This window comes from Dysidea avara, chromosome 13, assembly GCF_963678975.1.
Source record: "Dysidea avara chromosome 13, odDysAvar1.4, whole genome shotgun sequence".
Lineage (NCBI taxonomy): Eukaryota > Metazoa > Porifera > Demospongiae > Dictyoceratida > Dysideidae > Dysidea > Dysidea avara.
In genome coordinates this window covers 9336505-9354998 of record NC_089284.1, presented here as the reverse complement: position 1 = coordinate 9354998, position 18494 = coordinate 9336505, and the positions used below count along the sequence as shown (strand labels likewise).

The 18494-nt window shown below is 38.1% G+C and overlaps 3 protein-coding genes across 52 annotated transcripts; 1 reads left to right on the top strand and 2 right to left on the bottom strand.

The window, feature by feature from the left end:
• Positions 1-2205: 2205 nt before the first annotated feature.
• On the bottom strand, positions 2206-18048 carry LOC136242051 (MARCO-like protein). 50 transcript variants are annotated; one of them, XM_066033387.1, is made up of 32 exons: positions 17743-18048; positions 9563-9735; positions 6753-6909; positions 4814-4831; positions 4734-4760; positions 4654-4680; positions 4574-4600; positions 4494-4520; positions 4412-4438; positions 4334-4360; positions 4251-4280; positions 4169-4195; positions 4089-4115; positions 4009-4035; positions 3927-3953; positions 3849-3875; positions 3766-3795; positions 3684-3710; positions 3604-3630; positions 3522-3548; positions 3442-3468; positions 3364-3390; positions 3281-3310; positions 3199-3225; positions 3119-3145; positions 3039-3065; positions 2959-2985; positions 2882-2908; positions 2802-2828; positions 2723-2749; positions 2644-2670; positions 2206-2404 (listed from the first exon to the last, which is right to left on the bottom strand). In XM_066033387.1, the coding sequence occupies exons 1-32, from the start codon at positions 17798-17800 to the stop codon at positions 2271-2273; spliced, it is 1278 nt and encodes a 425-aa protein (XP_065889459.1). In that variant the 5' UTR covers positions 17801-18048; the 3' UTR covers positions 2206-2270. The 50 variants fall into 50 exon arrangements, with proteins under 50 accessions (XP_065889459.1, XP_065889448.1, XP_065889470.1 ...); XM_066033376.1 differs by having other exon boundaries at positions 3364-3468; XM_066033398.1 differs by lacking the exon at positions 3684-3710.
• Positions 11490-12867, top strand: LOC136243349 (uncharacterized). The gene is made up of 2 exons (XM_066034869.1): positions 11490-11565; positions 11763-12867. Exons 1-2 carry the CDS (start codon positions 11490-11492, stop codon positions 12746-12748), a joined length of 1062 nt encoding a protein of 353 aa, XP_065890941.1. The 3' UTR covers positions 12749-12867.
• On the bottom strand, positions 13586-17649 carry LOC136242049 (uncharacterized). Its single transcript, XM_066033375.1, has 9 exons — positions 17508-17649; positions 16777-17008; positions 16540-16725; positions 16360-16479; positions 15047-16242; positions 14817-14990; positions 14574-14762; positions 14321-14453; positions 13586-14267 (listed from the first exon to the last, which is right to left on the bottom strand). The coding sequence occupies exons 2-9, from the start codon at positions 17006-17008 to the stop codon at positions 13726-13728; spliced, it is 2772 nt and encodes a 923-aa protein (XP_065889447.1). The 5' UTR covers positions 17508-17649; the 3' UTR covers positions 13586-13725.
• Positions 18049-18494: the final 446 nt, after the last annotated feature.

The following is an 18494-nucleotide window of genomic DNA, read 5'->3' as shown; positions in this document are numbered from 1 at the left end:
GATACGGACAGTAATATGTACCAGACTGCCCAGATAAGAGAGGTTCCACTGCATTCAGTTTACAGTGAAACTTCTATAATCCGATACTCATGGTGTAAGACAAACTGTGTTGGATTAGCAAGGATGTCGGATTATTGAGGTAGTATTATATAGAAAAAGTCTTTTTGGTATACAAGACAATGTCAGATTATAGAGCTATATATATTCTGGATTACAGAGGTGTCGGATTAGAGAGGTTTCAGTGTAGGAACGATCATAATAATATCAACTAGTATGAAACAGAGAAAATAGAGATTTGCAGCATGACCATACATGTGCTATAAAGACCATGATAGTTTTTCAAGTCTTTCATCAACGTAATTTATCTACCCTGAACAGCAGGTGGAAAAAACTAAATTACAAAATTGATAATGTACAAGGTTTCAGTGTTCCAATTGTTTTTATTATCCAAGGTTACCAGTATCCCTTGCCGCCTTGCCACCACTCCTAGCACTAGGTGGTAAAGTGTTGGGAAAAGAAATAAATCCAGTGTTCCAAATCATTGTGCGATTCTGATCCAGAGAATCAACTATATAACTTCATATGGTCAACATATCTAGATTACAAGCCACAAGATTATTTTGGACTGTCCAGACAATGGAGATGCACAGATAATAGAGGTCCAGATAAGGGAGGTTCCACTCTAATAATTACAGTAAAAAGTCATGCAGTCTCACCTGTGGCCATTAATTTTAGGCAACAAGCAAAGTCCATAATTATGCATGGTTAAATGTATGGACACTAATTGTGGGCATGTGTAGCACTTTCACATCTCAGATCAAAGGAATTCCAGAGGATACATTTGCCATGTATACCTCAACACAGGCTAGGGAGACATCTAAATGTACACTGGTGTACATTGAAATGTATCCTGGGAAGTGGTTGCACTTCTAAAAGAGCAATCCACTTTCATCAAAGCAACTTGCATGTAGATGAGGTAGTGGTACCACCCTTTGTTTGTTTTATACAAGTTCAGACCAAAATCGATTGTGGGAATAAATCAATGCTCTATGTTTGACCTGCACATGTACACAAAATTATTATACTGCTTGACAAAGTTACAGCTTTTTGAACAGATGGACACAGAACCTACGTACGTGGATCCATTCAAATGCTCATAATTATTATGTTTGACCTTTAACTCTTCTAAGAGTCTGGATATCATGATGCGACCAATTGACCATTTGGGTATTATATACTACATACCACACAATCCACAGGGATTATTTCAGTATTGCAGCGAAATTTTGTGTTCTGTAACTTATGCATAATGAACAAATTATTTTTTTATAATAACAAAGGTTGCCCTTGGATTCACCATAACTATATATAATTGCAATGGCCATAATAGAATGATATTCTGTTCACACCTGAAAATATTGCATGGTTTAGAGGTTATGAGCCACATATGAATGCTCTGCTTTTGCAGGGCCATTCACATACTACACATGTAGCTACCCAACGCTATATAAACTATGAATGCTGCGTTGTGCATTCTAACACTAAGTAGCTATAGATGAACACAAAGCTTTCAGCCAACGTGCTACCATGATTACACCTATGTATACCCAGTGAATCAGCAATAAGACACCTGTTCACTACTCAGGTACTGAGAGTCAATGCAAGCAAATCCTCCTGGGCAGGTTGGACCATGCCTTACAGTTGACACACATGGATGTGATATACTATTACTGTTATATGACATTGTCATCAAGTTAATGTTATTTCACTGTAATTTCTGCTACCATTTTGGATTTCTGATTGCATTCAACGATGCTACTGAACCATGTCTATACAAGCACACATTCAATCACACGTACCAACCTATTTATATGCACTTAACTTTATATTTAATCTACATGTGGTTATTATCAACATTGCTTACATAACCATAACACACTCCACTATACATCCCAAATTTGTGCACATCCATTTACATGCACAATCTCCCATAATACACATACACTGATTATATTATAACCCACTTGTGATCACATTACAACACACAATCATTTTATAATTTTATTGTACATGTACCCACCTGCATAAACTAAACACACATGCACCCACCCCAGGGTTATGCTTGCAATATGCAATCTTCACCCACATGTGCAATGCATTATTAATGCAAACAAGGTGCACATAGATATTTTCAACTGTCAGGTATCCGATTGCCATTGATGCATAGTATAAACATTTAGTGTGCACAAAGTATATGTTGATCAATAAAATTATTTCATAGAAAGACATAGTCTTTTAACACACGCTTGCTTAAGTGTGGGTTTTAAGCAGGACTTGCAGCGTCCACAGTTATCTGATCTGCAGCCAGCACAGGTTCCGCAGCGGCGTTTTCTTTTTTTTCTTGCTATAGACATAGTAATCGCATAATACATACTGTAGGAACAATACCCACTACTATGATAGGTTATGAAATTTACATAAAGCAACAGCATCTTCAATGAAACATAAGGAGGACTAATTAATAATGAGTCTATGTCTCAGGGTTGAGGGATCATGAATATTGTACAAATATGTATTATGTATATCTGGGCTTCTTATCACTCCCAAGAAACAGTAGGCAAGTTTATTTCCACACATACGTACCTGTACCCTGCTGACTTCCGCTCACAACTAGTGTGGAAAATCTCTGTTGTAAATGGTCTAGCATTAACAGTTCACATACTTGTGCCCTGCTGACTTCCGTTCACAACTATTGGGGAAAATCTCTGCTGTAAATGGTCTAGTATTAACAGTTTACATACTTGTGCCCTGCTGACTTCCATTCACAACTATTGGGGAAAGATCTCTGTTGTAAACAGTCTAGTATAACTATCTCACATACCTGTACCCTGCCGACTTCTGCTACCAACTGGAAAATCTCTGTTGTAATGGTCTAGTATTACCATCTCACATACATACCTGTACCCTCCTGACTTCCATTCACAACTAGTGGGGAAGTATCTCTGTTGTTAACTGACTAGTATCACCATCTAACATACCTGTACCCTCCTGACTTCTGTTCACAACTAGTGGGGAAAAGTCTCTGTTGTTAACTGACTATTATCACCGTCTTACATACCTGTACCCTGCTGACTTCTGTTCACAACTAGTGGGGAAAAGTCTCTGTTGTTAACTGACTAGTATCCCCGTCTCACATACCTGTACCCTGCTGATTTCCGTTCACAACTAGTGGGGAAAAATCTCTGTTGTTACCTGACTATAGTATCACCGTCTCACATACCTGTACCCTGCTGACTTCCGTTCACACACACTAGTGGGGGAAAATCTCTGTTGTTAACTGACTAGTATCACCATCTAGCATACCTGTACCCTGCTGACTTCCGTTCACAACTAGTGGGGAAAACTCTGTTCTTAACTGACTAGTATCACCATCTAACATACCAGTACCCTGCTGACTTTCGTTCACAACTAGTGGGGAAAAATCTCTGTTGTTAACTGACTAGTATCACCATCAAACATACCTGTACCCTGTTGACTTCCGTTCACAACTAGTGGGGAAAAATCTCTGTTGTTACCTGACTATGGTATCACCGTCTCACATACCTGTACCCTGCTGACTTCCGTTCACAACTAGTGGGAAAAAATCTCTGTTGTTAACTGACTAGTATCATCATCAAACATACCTGTACCCTCTTGACTTCCGTTCACAACTAGTGGGGAAAAATCTCTGTTGTTACCTGACTATAGTATCACCGTCTCACATACCTGTACCCTGCTGACTTCCGTTCACACACACTAGTGGGAGAAAATCTCTGTTGTTAACTGACTAGTATCACCATCTAGCATACCTGTACCCTGCTGGCTTCCGTTCACAACTAGTGGGGAAAAATCTGTTCTTAACTGACTAGTATCACCATCTAACATACCTGTACCCTGTTGACTTCCGTTCACAACTAGTGGGGAAAAATCTCTGTTGTTACCTGACTATAGTATCACTGTCTCACATACCTGTACCCTGCTGACTTCCGTTCACAACTAGTGGGGAAAAATCTCTGTTATTAACTGACTAGTATCACCGTCTTACATACCTGTACCCTGCTGACTTCTGTTCACAACTAGTGGGGAAAAGTCTCTGTTGTTAACTGACTAGTATCCCCGTCTCACATACCTGTACCCTGCTGATTTCCGTTCACAACTAGAGGTGAAAAATCTCTGTTGTTACCTGACTATAGTATCACCGTCTCACATACCTGTACCCTGCTGACTTCTGTTCACACACACTACTGGGGGAAAATCTCTGTTGTTAACTGACTAGTATCACCATCTAGCATACCTGTACCCTGCTGGCTTCCGTTCACAACTAGTGGGGGAAAATCTGTTCTTAACTGACTAGTATCACCATCTAACATACCTGTACCCTGTTGACTTCCGTTCACAACTAGTGGGGAAAAATCTCTGTTGTTACCTGACTATAGTATCACCGTCTCACATACCTGTACCCTGCTGACTTCCGTTCACAACTAGTGGGCAAAAATCTCTGTTGTTAACTGACTAGTATCATCATCAAACATACCTGTACCCTCTTGACTTCCGTTCACAACTAGTGGGGGGAAATCTCTGTTGTTAACTGACTAGTATCACCATCTAACATACCTGTACCCTCCTGACTTCCGTTCACAACTAGTGGAGAAAAGTCTCTGTTGTTAACTGACTATTATCACCGTCTCACATACCTGTACCCTCCTGACTTCTGTTCACAACTAGTGGAGAAGTATCTCTGTTGTTAACTGACTAGTATCACTATCTCAATTACCTGTACTCTGATCATTATCTAAAAATTGATATATGTGATAGCTTTATTAGTGTTATGGAAAATGTTGGTACATGGGAGGTACACATAAACCTGGCCAATGTGTACTTAAGGTGGGCAAGTAGACCTCTGGGATGGTAAATGATCCAAATAATTAGTTTGGTTTATATACAATCATGATGAAAATGTGTGACATGGACCCAGTTACTGACTTGTAAGGCCAAGCAAGACTGTCAATCTGTGGTCTATAACTGTAAGTTATAACTATAACATAAAATTAGAAATTTCACAAATTAGAATAGGAATAAAAGCAATGAAACAAGGGAGGCTGCAGTTATACTACATTCAAATAGTCTAGGGATTACACATCCACTATTATAGCTGCGGGTGTCTGTGACCTGCTTTTTATTTCTATCATCCCTACTCTATACGGCTCAAAAATGCGGGCCTGGACTGGAATATGGAGTGGTCATTTTGCTTCGTTTTCAGCTATGTTCCACACATTATACAGTGTTAATGATGAAGAGCAGAATGAGAAGTGCCTCAAATGTGCCTCTGACTAACAATTACTGCAATGCATTATCTGTGATTCTACTTCAATCTCAGCTACGTTCTGCCCGTTATACAGCATTACTGAGGACCATATGAGAAGCACGTACAAGGAAAAGTCTTTCTGCAGTCTATCAAAGCATTGAAATCATCTGAATTATTTATTTCAGTAAGTTTTTTTTAGTGCAGATCACAATGCTAAAAATATATTAAGGGCTTTTATTACAATAGAGAAAACAAGTGATAGCCAGGTTGAATTTTGGGTGCCATACACCCTGTAGTAACACTATCAAGTACACTAATCAACCCTCTCTTGCTCACTAAACATCATTCTACTGATGCCAAACCTTGAATTGTGGTATTCACAGTGTCAAAATAAATGCTGCTGCCCCCCTTCCACCTACCTTCCTAAAATTAAATAAGGTGTAGTCACTTTCCTATTGTTTCTTTAATTTATTTTTACCAAACTTAAAATTTCCTATTTTCCTTCTACTTGCTTGTTTACTTTTTGTCTGATGAACCAACACATACATGGGTGTACGACATCAAAAGAAAGAGGGGAGTGGCCAGTACCACACTAAATATTTTTGTATGAATGTACACCCAAAATATCAATTAGCGTAAATGAATAACCCAATTCGCTTCATTTTCAGCTATGTTCAGCCCATTACACATTGTTGTTAATGAAGAATAGCAGAAACCCCTCTGTAATCAATACAGTCACTATGAAAAAGATGGAAATCCATCCACACTACTGTGAATTTACACCTTACACTGTCAGCAAGGACAAATGGGACACAAGGCATGTCTATGACGTGTGTATTGCATATTCTGTGGTATGCAAAAAGCACTAGTCTGGCTGAATCAATATCTAACCTTGAAAAAAATTAGAGTTGTGCTTGTCTGAAAGCACTAGTGAGTGTGTAGGTTAGTTAATAGCCAATCAGTCAGAAAAAAATCCTTTTAAATAAAAATTGTCTCATATTTGGCCATTCTGAAGACACTTTTGGGCTTGATTCTACCGACCAATACTGCCAAGGTGCCATAAAGATGAGGCTGGTTTCCAGTCAATACTTTGGCGAAAAAATGGTTTGTTCAAATTGCACTTCCTTAGCAACAAAGTAGTAAACAATGTGCCTGGCTGCCTGTAGCTACGTAGTTGCTATTATTCACTGAACATAATATGTTCAGTGGACAAATAAACAATAGCTGTCTTCTAATGATGTCAGTAATGTATACTATGATTTCCTCAATTGATAACTATGTATTTGTCTTGTGCTACAATTCACAGCAGTGGAGTATAAGTATTTACTGATCTGTGTTATAATTACATCAATATTATACATGCGTATGTAAGTAGATACAGTATATCTTTAATGTACAGTACCCTCACCAAAGTAGAGCCTCCAGAGCTTTGAAACATTTTCAAACCTTCTTAAAAAACCTTTTGCGGGTCCATCGGTTCCCATAATGGGGTAAGATTGGTTCTTTTGGTTGACCTTGTGCCCCAAAATAACGATGTCATAACCAACTTGGTTAAGTTGATTTGCCTAAAAGTTTATGGTAAAACCATTAATATTATGTGTGACTGCCTGAGTAAAAATCTGTAAATTCTATTTTGCTATATATTCATCAGTGAATTGAAATACATATAGTACACACATGTACTACATACATAACCATAAATAATATACCCCCTGGATTGGAAACTGTGCCGTGCACCCATAGACTTTGTACAAGAACCAGTGTCCTTAGGCTGGTTTCGTGCCTCAACAAATTTAATCCTATTACAGCAGAACGGTGGCATTAATGACTTTATTTTGTTACGAGAATGACTTGTGGTATTGTTATGATAATTGTTTTGGTTAGTTTGACCACTTCGTGTCACTGTTGGTCAGAAGGCTTACAATGGCGGACTACATGCTTTGTTGGAAGCACATTCTTGGCTAAACTAAGTGTTGTAGGTAGAAAAAGAAAGTATCACAAGGTTAACTATGCTATAAAGAATAACCTTGGCTAAATAATATGCCTTCCCATAACTTCTTTGGCAGGTTTTTGGGAAGGCATTTTTGGCAAAACTGTAGCACATTCTCTTTGTGATTCTAAACAGTATCGCTGCACAATTTATACTACGAAGTCATCAAATAATGCTCCATGGTACAGAGCTCAAAATAATGGTCGGCAGTTGGCAGTTTTCAGTACAAATGCCACGAATAGCCGAGCAAAATTTGCTTTGATCTGCAATTACTGCCTGGCATTTGAATACAATAGCATATCTTGTGACAAGTGTGTGCAGCTGGAACTACTTAGAATCAACATAGGAACAAGGTGTGAACTACAAGAACAAGCTTAATAAACTTGGGCAAGCAAAATTGCTTGCCTCAATGCCTCAATCATATTGTAACATTGCAAAGTGCAGGCCAACAATCAGTAACTGCAGGACAAAGTCCATTTTAGCCTGCAATTACTGCAGAACATAATTTTCCGGTTATTTTGAGCGGTCAGAGTACGAAGGGCATAGCGTACAGGATTTCAGTATTTTCCTTGAATGTGTCCAAACCATCTGATCTCGCGTTCGGTTTCGCTTCTACGGTTCGTACAATAAAGAGGCAATTTGCCTCGAAACTCGTTGTTGGCTTCCAAAACACCTTGAGAAGAACCCTTTACCAGTGGTGAGTCTTGTTTTTGCCCAGAGAAACTTGAAGGGGGCGCGAAACCAGCCTGTAACCAGTGGCGTTTACTAGTTTCCAATCCAGGGGGGTATATTATCTATGACACAACATATGCGTGTACTAATCACTTCTGTACACAGTGAAATGAGCAATATCCACAATGACGTTTTGATTACGTTTCGTGTATATCTATGATGTCACAAAACAAAATGGCCACAATAGTGTGGGACTTTGTACAAGGAAGTATCGGGCGAGATAATGTTTCTTATGAAAACGTTTACAAATTTGAAAAAGGGCAAAGGTGAGGCATATAGTATATAATGCAATACAAATAAGCCTAGATGTCTCCAAATTTAAAATTTTCGGTCTACTTTCCTTGTTGGAGCATGTTTTGAACTGTTAGAGGTACGTGTACTACTTCTTACCTTTATTATCTCGTGGTTCTAAGTGTAAAACATTACAGACAACATTTATTTCGAATATTATGCGCCAAAATATTTAAAGCCCTGCACTAACACAGCCATTTAGTCAATTATAACATCAAATTTTGTAATCACAACGTAAAGAAACGTCATTGTGGATATTGCCATCATCAGTTCACCTGCTCATAGAGTTTGTACAAAGAAAACAGCTATAGTTGTTTGATTATATCACATCAGAATTACCTTCTTTTTTACACATGAAGGGATACAGGGAAAGTTAGCTTGAACTCCCTGTTCAACCTAGCTAACTCTTTGTAGTTGTTGGTGATACCTAAATAGTTATGTTGTGGAGCCTGTCTTAGTGGCCACCGGTTTATAAAGCCTAATTCGGAATCATAGAAATAAAACAAGCAAGTGTCTACACTTGAAGAAATACTAGCACACATTTAATCCCTACCAATTTATAACCATGACAGTATATTTGGAGATGTAGGCATCTTGTTTTACCGATTGATCTTAAAATTCTAAAACTTTCCTTGTACTCCTTTGTTAACTCACTTATTGTAACATGATTATGACTCACAAAACCTCGCATGTCATATCAAAAGAAAGAGAAGCACCAGGCTAAATAATTATTTTCATCTAAATTAATGCACATCCTGACTATTTTTAGTTACAGTGTATATGTTCAACAGCATTTTCAATGAAAACTAATAGAAGAAGCAAGTACAAGCCACTGATTATAAATACAAGCCATGAGTTTGGACAAAAGTTAACAAAAATAGTAGTGTTCTACATACATACATTGTCACTCTGTGGCCAGGGGATTTAATAATAAAATATTAGTTTTAATGAAATATCTGCCAAGCCATTATTAAACCTCTACCGTATGACAGCAATTTCTGACTGACATAAATCAAGAAAATACACAGCACTTCTAAAGGTAATTATGGATACTGAATCTAACTGATTCGTTCAATTTGTCAACCTCTTTTTTCATCAACATTCATGTTGTTTGAGCAAGAGTATCAAATAGTACAAGTGCAATGCTATTGTTTAATGCTCACCAAATTGTAATGTGGCAACATTTTTATACAATTGATTCATACCTTCTTGTACAGTTGTGATAGCAAATCAGTGGCATGTTTCCTGGGTGGGCCAGTAGCTAGCCTCTTCTGTGATTCAGGGAATCTCATTTTGCAGCCACCACAGAATTCACAACGAATGTGAGATTGATGCCCACAGTGCTGACACCATTTAGTAGGCACAGTTGAAACTTGTTCTATTAGCCATTAACAATGACACGATTACAAAGCACAATATATGGAGCACTACTATTATACTATTTCTCAATACAGTTAGAACAATAGGTCACTGTATATGCATGGATGCAATTTCATGGCCCCATGGCCAATTGGTATTCAAAATATTTTAATTAAGCAATTGACACTTCACATCTCCATGTGTAACAGTGTAATTGTTTCTTTACTGTATTAAGCTTTAGCTGAGTTATTTGGCAACAATACCTAGTAGTTAGCATGCACTTGTACTCTGCCTGATATAAATGCAAGACTGCAGGCAGAAAACAAAGATTGTATACCTATTCTGTACCACTCACTCAATATTAGACTGCACAGCTACATTTCTGTATAAGGTAGAATGCTAATACTGATCATGGACTTAATGCGACAACATGACAACATTTACACTCTTGGCAAGCCAAAAAACTGGTTGTCGCAATCAAATGTAATGGTGAGGTTTATTTAGCTTTTAGGAATGAATTATAAGGTGAACTGTGAAGATAGAGTCAGACTATTAACTGCGCATGCATTCATATACATACGTATATACATGTAGACTAAAGAGCTATAGTGTTTGCTTTTTAGATTGCCATTGACTGCTATGACATTTGTTGTATACCCTTAAACAATCGAATTTTGCATTATAACACTTTCAATCTAACTTTAAAGTGTCAAGTGAGGTGTTGTAATGGTGTTGGTTGCCGGTACTTATGTAATGTTGTAAGAAACCACAAGCAGTGATATAATGTATAACGGACTCTCTGCAGTCTGTGCCATATACAAATTTTTGCCACTTTTGACACGGAGTGGTGCATCTCATGATATCAGAGACTAGTTAGAGTGACTTCTTAACTGAGTGATACATTATTACATGGTAATTTCCTAGTAGTAGAGGTACTCTATTCTGTTTCATACAGTACTTACAACTGTATGTATAGAGAAGTGCCTAGTAGTGACAATTATGTTTAAAAATTCATAAAAACGTGATATTTTCTTATGTCACGATGGTGAACAATGTATTGTAGGTATGCATAGAAAGAGTGAATCGCAAAGAATAGACCAGTTAGAAGAGTTTCTCCAGAGGGATTGATTCCTTTATGTGTATAACAGAGTAACTGGAAGAAGGAGCCCCATCCATAGTTCATGTGGAGAGTTATAGTCCAAATTAGATTTGTTACCCGTACTTTTGTATGAGATTCATGATAGTCATTTACCATCAAAAATTCTTGGCATGTCACTAATCTTATTATACTGATCATTTTCGTTCACATAATAATATGTACATTTATTTATTTTATTTATTAATGCTTTACAGCACAAGTGCTGAAGGTCTGTAGGACATATCCTATATATGATGAGTTTATTCTCAATCTGAAACACTCCAGCTCCTGCTTTGCAGTCCTAATATCAGCCAACAAGTAAATATTCTGCAGTGGTGAATAATTTATTTCAGTATGATTTTTATTCTGCCTTGACCCTCTCAATTTAAAGATCACCACTGCAACACGAGACTCACACACAAGCAAATAGGTGGAAATCAGTTTTACCACACATTCCCTACCCTGATTTTGCCTAACGTATTTAATATTTTCCTTCAGCTACAACCATAGATAATATATACCTTACCCGGGATTGGAAACGGAGGCAATCAACACCTATCAACAAGTTCACTCAGCGTTGTAGTATCGCGAGTTTAGTGTAACGTAATTCCGTAATTCAGTCCGTGTTTTATAAAATGGCGAATGCTGGAACTCGTAAAAGAACTCGTGCTAGAAAGAAGAGCGGAGAATCCGATGGAAATGACGATGCTGGTTCGTTGTCATTATAGCTAACAATAAACATCCAGCGCTGGTAGCAAAATTTGGGCATTTTTACAGCTTAAACATTCAATCACTGATGTGCCTTGTTTGTGTGCAAGTTATGTTGATGTAGCCATTCATTAGCTATACCCATAGATAATATATACCTTACTATGCTATACCATACCTGTCTTTTTCTTTCAATGCAGGTCCCAAAGCAAAAGATGCTTTTGTGGAAGCACTCAGAAGCGTATTGAATGATGATTCATTTAAAATAATGTCCTCAGAAGCAATTGAAGCAAGAAAAGTGGCACAGATTCTGTTGGACTGGTGTCTTTATGCTGCCAACAATAACTGTTGTACAACATTTGTTTTGAAATTGTCAGAAGACCTGAAACAGGCAATGAGCTCTTGTAAGAAGAAATCATGCAATCGTGAGAAACTTTGGAGAAACTTTTTTCTGTTGCGCTCTTCAGAGAAATTTCGAGAGGACTGGGTAAATTTTTTGGACTCCGCTAATGTGGCTGCTACACCTATCCTGTATCAGCATTTAACTGATATTTTGTTCAGGGGATACATTAGTGATCATGTGACAGGGTGTACAGCTGAAACCAAGGTTGATCCAGCGCCAGCTGTAACAAAACGCGAAGGCAATGCTCTTCGTTATGCTGCCGGCTATGTTTGTAGACATTTACGTAAGAAAATCGAACGCAGTAAACATGAGCTTAAGGAAGAGATGGTATTGTGCCTGATGGCTTTAACAAAGGACACACCCGAAGAACATAGTGAATGTGGCAGTTCTGAAGAATGGACATTAGCACTAGATAGAGGTGGGCTATGGTATGTTAAAGAAACAACATTTATATTGTTTATTGCAATAGAAGAAGAAGTGAGAGAATGCCTAAAAATGTTACTTGGTAGCAACCCAGCAGCTGGAAAAAAAGAGGAGATTGTTGAAAAAAAAGTTATCTCCAGTGATGATGTTGAATTTTATTGGCTGATTTCCACTGCAGATTTCGAGATTGGTGAGAAGGAGGTACATAGTGCACTTCTTAAGGAAATAGTGCAGCTTTATGTGACTATCTGTGGATTTTCATATGCGAGCTTTTGGATGGAGAAATTTAAGCAGTCAGCAAAAAAGAGTACACAGCGGTCAAAAAGCTTACGTAGAGACTTGTATGATAGCAGCTTATAGTATATTATATTATTAACATTTGCAATGCTATGCATAACACAACTTTATTTTGTGATTACAACAACACAGTAAATGATACAAGCAAAATATTAATTAATTGATAATAAAAATGGAATTTAAGGCAACAGCTTTTGTAGAAGTAATTCTAATACCATTTGTCGCCTAATGCTAGCCATATCACATTGACTAAAGTTGAAAGAAGTTTTGTTAGCCAGGCACTGAGCAATTCTGCATACAAACACACCACAGTCTGAATTATTTGTCTGTTGTGGAACACCTTGCGAAGTAGAGCAATTCCATTCCATGGTAGAGGCACAGTTGGATGATTTCTCTAAAATATATGATTTTAATGCTTCCAAACATGCTGGATTTGGTTCATGCAGCGAGTCATAATAAACAATCTGTAGGTCAGCTGTGCTTATGCTTGCTAAACACCAGTGTGCTCCAAGGTGCACTGGAACCAACAACAACCTCTTGCTAAATAAATCAGTTTCCTTTGTCCACCGGCACACTGCCTGGGAACCAAAACGTACAAGCTTTGGATAGAAAAATGTGCTGCATACGTAGACATCTGTGTTGGCCTCAGCTACTAATTTCATGTAGCAGTTTATCACCTAGCAAAAGAAAATGGCAACACATAAAAAATAAGTACTACATCACGAATAGCCTTACTTGGTCATTTAACCATCCGGTATCTTTTAAAGTCCAGAAGTCATGACGTGTTAAAGTAATGGTACAACACCTTGATAATTCTTCCTCCGCAGGTCCTGGTCCTAGTGCCTCACTAATCATATCATCATTAGTAGAATGGGCCTTCTGCTCAAATGATATGTCCATTTCTGTCATATCATTTCTATCGTGACTGCCAGCAAGTGTATCCTTTTCATCCATTTCAACAATGTCTACTTCTGCAGAAGTTTGCTGATGCTTATGACTTTTCACCTGATCATTCGAGCAAGATTCATGGGAGGCTTCTGTCACATCTGATGTTGCTTTTTCATTAAGTACTGGTGCTGGCACATCATTACTGTTAGGGTTATCGCTTGAACTGGCAGGCATATCAACAGTAACAACTTTCTGTACAGGAATATCCAAATATTTTGAAGCTGTAAACAATTCTTTTCTTGGAGCAAATGACTTTTTTTAACCTTTTTGGCTGCCAGTAACTTCAATTTGCTTTTGAACACTCTTGGTGGCTTTATAAGCTTAGAATAAGATTTGTCCCTACATTTAGCCTTGCACCGTTTCTTAAGTGGCCTGCTCTCCTGCTCTATATCTATAGACTGCTTCTTGCCACGGCAATTTCCTTTTGAAATGCTTCCACAAACAGAATTGATTACTTTCAGTGCCTGACTATTCTTACAAAAATCATTGACATTTGGGTTTTCATGTCTCCCTCCACGTTGCCTTTGGCAGCCAAAGTAATTTTCAAGAGGATCTTGACAAAGCCTCTCACTCAAGAAGATTTTAACTCCTGGTATGGTGAATATGTATTTAACCAGTTCCACAAATGATTTAACTAAAAAAGATTAATTGATAATTAAAATAATATATTATTACTGCATGCAATACCTGTGACAGTGATGCCAAGACGAGTTTCCCTAGGCATTAACATCATTTCCTTTTGTTTTGGAGAAAATCCTTCCCTTTCATAGACACTTTTCTCCCAGTTCTCCAAGTAAGGCAAAAATTCTTCTTCAAGCCACTGCAGTGCATAAGCAAACAATAAAGTACAACATCTACTAAGTAGTTCTCTAAAATGGTCTACTGTCTACAAACAATGTCACACCCCAATGCATACATTATAATAATACCAATAACATACTTGCAAACGAAAATCCTTTTTAGAAGTGTAGGGATCTTTGAATGATTTCCTGCTGTGGTATCCAGTAACAGCATTGGATACGTTGAAGCAATCAAAAAACTTATCGATCATTTTAACAAACTTGACTGTTTCCTGTACTTCTTCACCATAATTCTCTTCAAGCGACTTAGCCACTGTCTCACTAAGAGCCTACACATGTATAATGCATTATATAGCATGCTAATCACATTCTTGTGAACTTACTTGTGCAGCTAAATCCACTCTCATCTTCGAAAACGTCGTTAAATAAACATGCTCGTACCTCAGCTTTTTCACTTGTCTAATAACTCCTCCTTGTTGGGGTACTGCTTGTGGTCCTCCTGTATCATCAAGGTAAAGTTGTTCTAAGTGCCCCCATGATATATCTTTACCATTGCACTAAATATAAAAGGAAAAATAACGTACTCTCATTGCAGCTATAGCTATCAACTTACCCATAATTTTCGTTTGTTACTGTTCCAGCTATTTCTAATTGTTTTTAGCAAATGAGGAGGATCAGATATGAAATGCAAGTCACGTGGTCCCTCTCGTGCAAAAGGGTTGGGTACTTTGTAGACCATTTCATCTTTGGCATTGTGGAGTTTCCACAATCGACGATTTGGTGATGCACCATCACACGTAATTCCTAAAACACGGAAGCCCATTCTCTCAAGCCTTGATATTGCCTCCCACACAGGGTCAAACATCAACTCTCCACTGAGGTTGTTACAAGCAAACTGCGCATATGGGTAGTTCAACTTCTGAAAAATGCCTCTCACCATTAGCACCAACATTGAACTTGCGAGTTGTTGTTCATGTTGTGTCTCACCTAAAGCATTCTCAAATTCAAGCAGTCTATTGTTAGTGTTGCCTAGATTGACAAAGCCGATTAAAGAACCCTGGTGTTTATCATATACAAGGTCAGTCTTGATATGAACTTCATCCATGACTAAGAAGACATATCTGTTAAGCTCGTTACTCAAAAAAGCAATGTCGTAAAGCTCTCGATCTGTTTCTGCAGAGAAGCCGATGGTAGTTGATGTATAGTGGGTGTAATCACGCAGTGTTCTTTGTGAAGGCAGTTTGATGCACCCTGTTTTCCGCAGTAGTTCATATGATTTTCCAGATAAATGTCTGAGATACAAGCTCCACTTAATGACTAGTGGGTGCCACTTCATTGACCGAGAGTCCTTTATAGAGCATGCTGTTTGCTGTTGGTCCCAAAAAAGGCGTTGAAAAGATCCTTCTGGATACATAGAATGTACTTGCTTTGTGGTTGCATCCATCATAGCCTTCATATCATCATGCAGATCAACATTTAAGGTTACACCGTCTTGGGTAGCTGCAGTTGAAATCTTCTCTTGTAATCGACAAACACGAAGCTTTGCTTTTTTGCTCTCCTGGTGTAGATTTCTCAAACGCTCATCTTTTTCAGACGCACTCAAATTTGCATAAGTTGTATGACTGCTGGGATGAGTCTTCTGATCTTTTCGGCGACGTGACAGCATAGCTGATAGTGTTTTCTTGTATTTCTTACAACATATGCACAGCCTGGACTCTTCTGTACTGTTCATCAATATATCACACTCAACATGATAGATGGATAAACTACCAGTCCTTGCGGTGTCCAGTGCTGCCACAGTGCTGGTTCCTACAAAAGTTATTCACATCAAAGTATCGTGAACACAACAAAGGTATGCACACATAAAACTTGTCATGCTCTATTGACTTTACATACAGTTAAATGTATGCAGAAAGGACAGCTTACTTGAATTATCTTTGAGTTCGCCATTCTGAATGTTTGGGAGCTTCAAGAATGCATCATCACAGTTGCCTTCGCAAACCTTGCTTTTACGTAGAATGTTGATAAAGTTTGATACATGTGAAACTACAGGAAACATAAAATTTCCATTGCATGTTTAATATCGTACAGCAATCCAACCAATACCTGAATTAAGAGATGTCGGAATGTCTTTCAAAAGAGCAGATGAGGGCTTCAGAGTTTCTCTTTTATAATTCACAATCCATGAGAAGTCTTCCTTAATGGCTAACGATCTTAAAACCTCAGTGCCAGACTCAAAATAACCCAGTTGGAATATTCTCAATTCTGCATTTTGGATTGTATCAATCCACCCTGTAAAAGGAACGATTTAGCTAAGCATCTGCACACACTGTTTCACTATACCTGAAGGAATGCCATTACACTGTTTCAGTCTACTGTGCAAAATATCCAAAGACCTGACTGGTGCATCAACAAATGAGCACAAAGGCAGAGACACTTGAAATGACAGTGGCAGAGACACCTTCAGCACTGACACATCTCTCAAAGGAATTGAAACTGGTAGCCTCTTAGGTTTAGGCTGCCAGTGTTTGTTACTATGAAGTCTAAGCTTTCTGTGACCTCTCCTATCATTCATCTGTAAAAAAATCCAGTGCAAACTATAGCTATATGCATAATAATAAAGCAACAGTTCTGAAAAGGAAATACTTGCATTCACTTGAAGATTCAAGGATTTCGCCTACATCAGTACAAGTCAGCAGCCTTAAAACTATCCTATTTTGTTTGTACACTTATGAATTACAGGAAATACTTAAGAAAGAAAGTTAGTAGCCTTTAGAAAATGACCTGTAGGCCTCAAAACTTAATACCTCAAAATCGCTTGTTTCGCAGTTGCGCTGCAATTTGATGGCATAAACGGTAAAACTAAGAGTTTTAAGTTGCATGATTTTGTCCGCTAATGTCTCAGCTTTCAAACAGTGTAGTTTACATCGAAATATATCGCTCCCACACTGCTCTACGAACCCCAAAAGTCGAGGGTACGACTAAAAAGCCATTTTTTGCATAAACCGCGTCAAACGCTATCTGTTCAAAATTTTGACGATTGTATGCAAGTAATACAACAGTATTGTTCTTACCACCACGGTAAATCCTCTTCATGTTCACAACTAGTAGCTTATCTACCCGTTCTTTCCTTTCTTCTGTCGGCGAGGTGAAACCTTACATATCAAAGCGAAAGTGTTAATTATTACAATGCTGACGGCTCGCGATTTTTGTATTGAAGTGTGTCCGGTTTCCAATCCCGGGTAAGGTATATATTATCTATGCTACAACCATATTATATTATAATTCCCCGCCATAGTAGAAACTGACCTTCTATTGTCGCTTCGATCAGCATCTGAGGTTGAATGTCTAGTGCCTCGCCAGCCATTGTCTTTTACTGTGTTGACAATTATTCTAGGCCTCTTCTACCCCTTCTGCAGGCCTCGTGTTAGGATTTCCAATGAAAGTGCACTGTGTGCGCTTCCAATGGTCCCGTAGTTTGTATGGAGAAATACTCTATATCGAGGGTATAGAGTAATAGTCTATATGTAGCGAATTGCGTTTATAGACATATAGTCCATAACCGGGCGACGGTGTATTATAGACTATTCGTCTATAAACTCATACGATATAAGGTTGGTATGTACCATACGCGTATGGTACATACCATACGCGTACGGTACGATTTTCCGTACCATACGCGTACGGTATAGGCATACGCGTATGGTACGTACCATATGCGTATTATGCCTTTTCTCAATGTCTTCTAGCCTTGCCATCACCTAGCTACAATGGGTCTACCTTTACAGGTATTTTTAGCTGAGTAAACTTAGAACACAACAAAATAATCTGCTTAACTGTAACTATAAATTTATTCATCAGCACGTTGCACACATGCATGTTATCCTTGCCTTGCCCATGCAGTTCCCATATAGTGCTACTGATGTACGTAAATCTTATGTACATGATCACACGTTGTCTGCAGAACTTCACATGAATGGTACTGTGTATGCTACTTTAGCTATCAGATGGTCTCAATTATAAGTGTGGATAACTGACAATTTACAACACAATTGGGTATA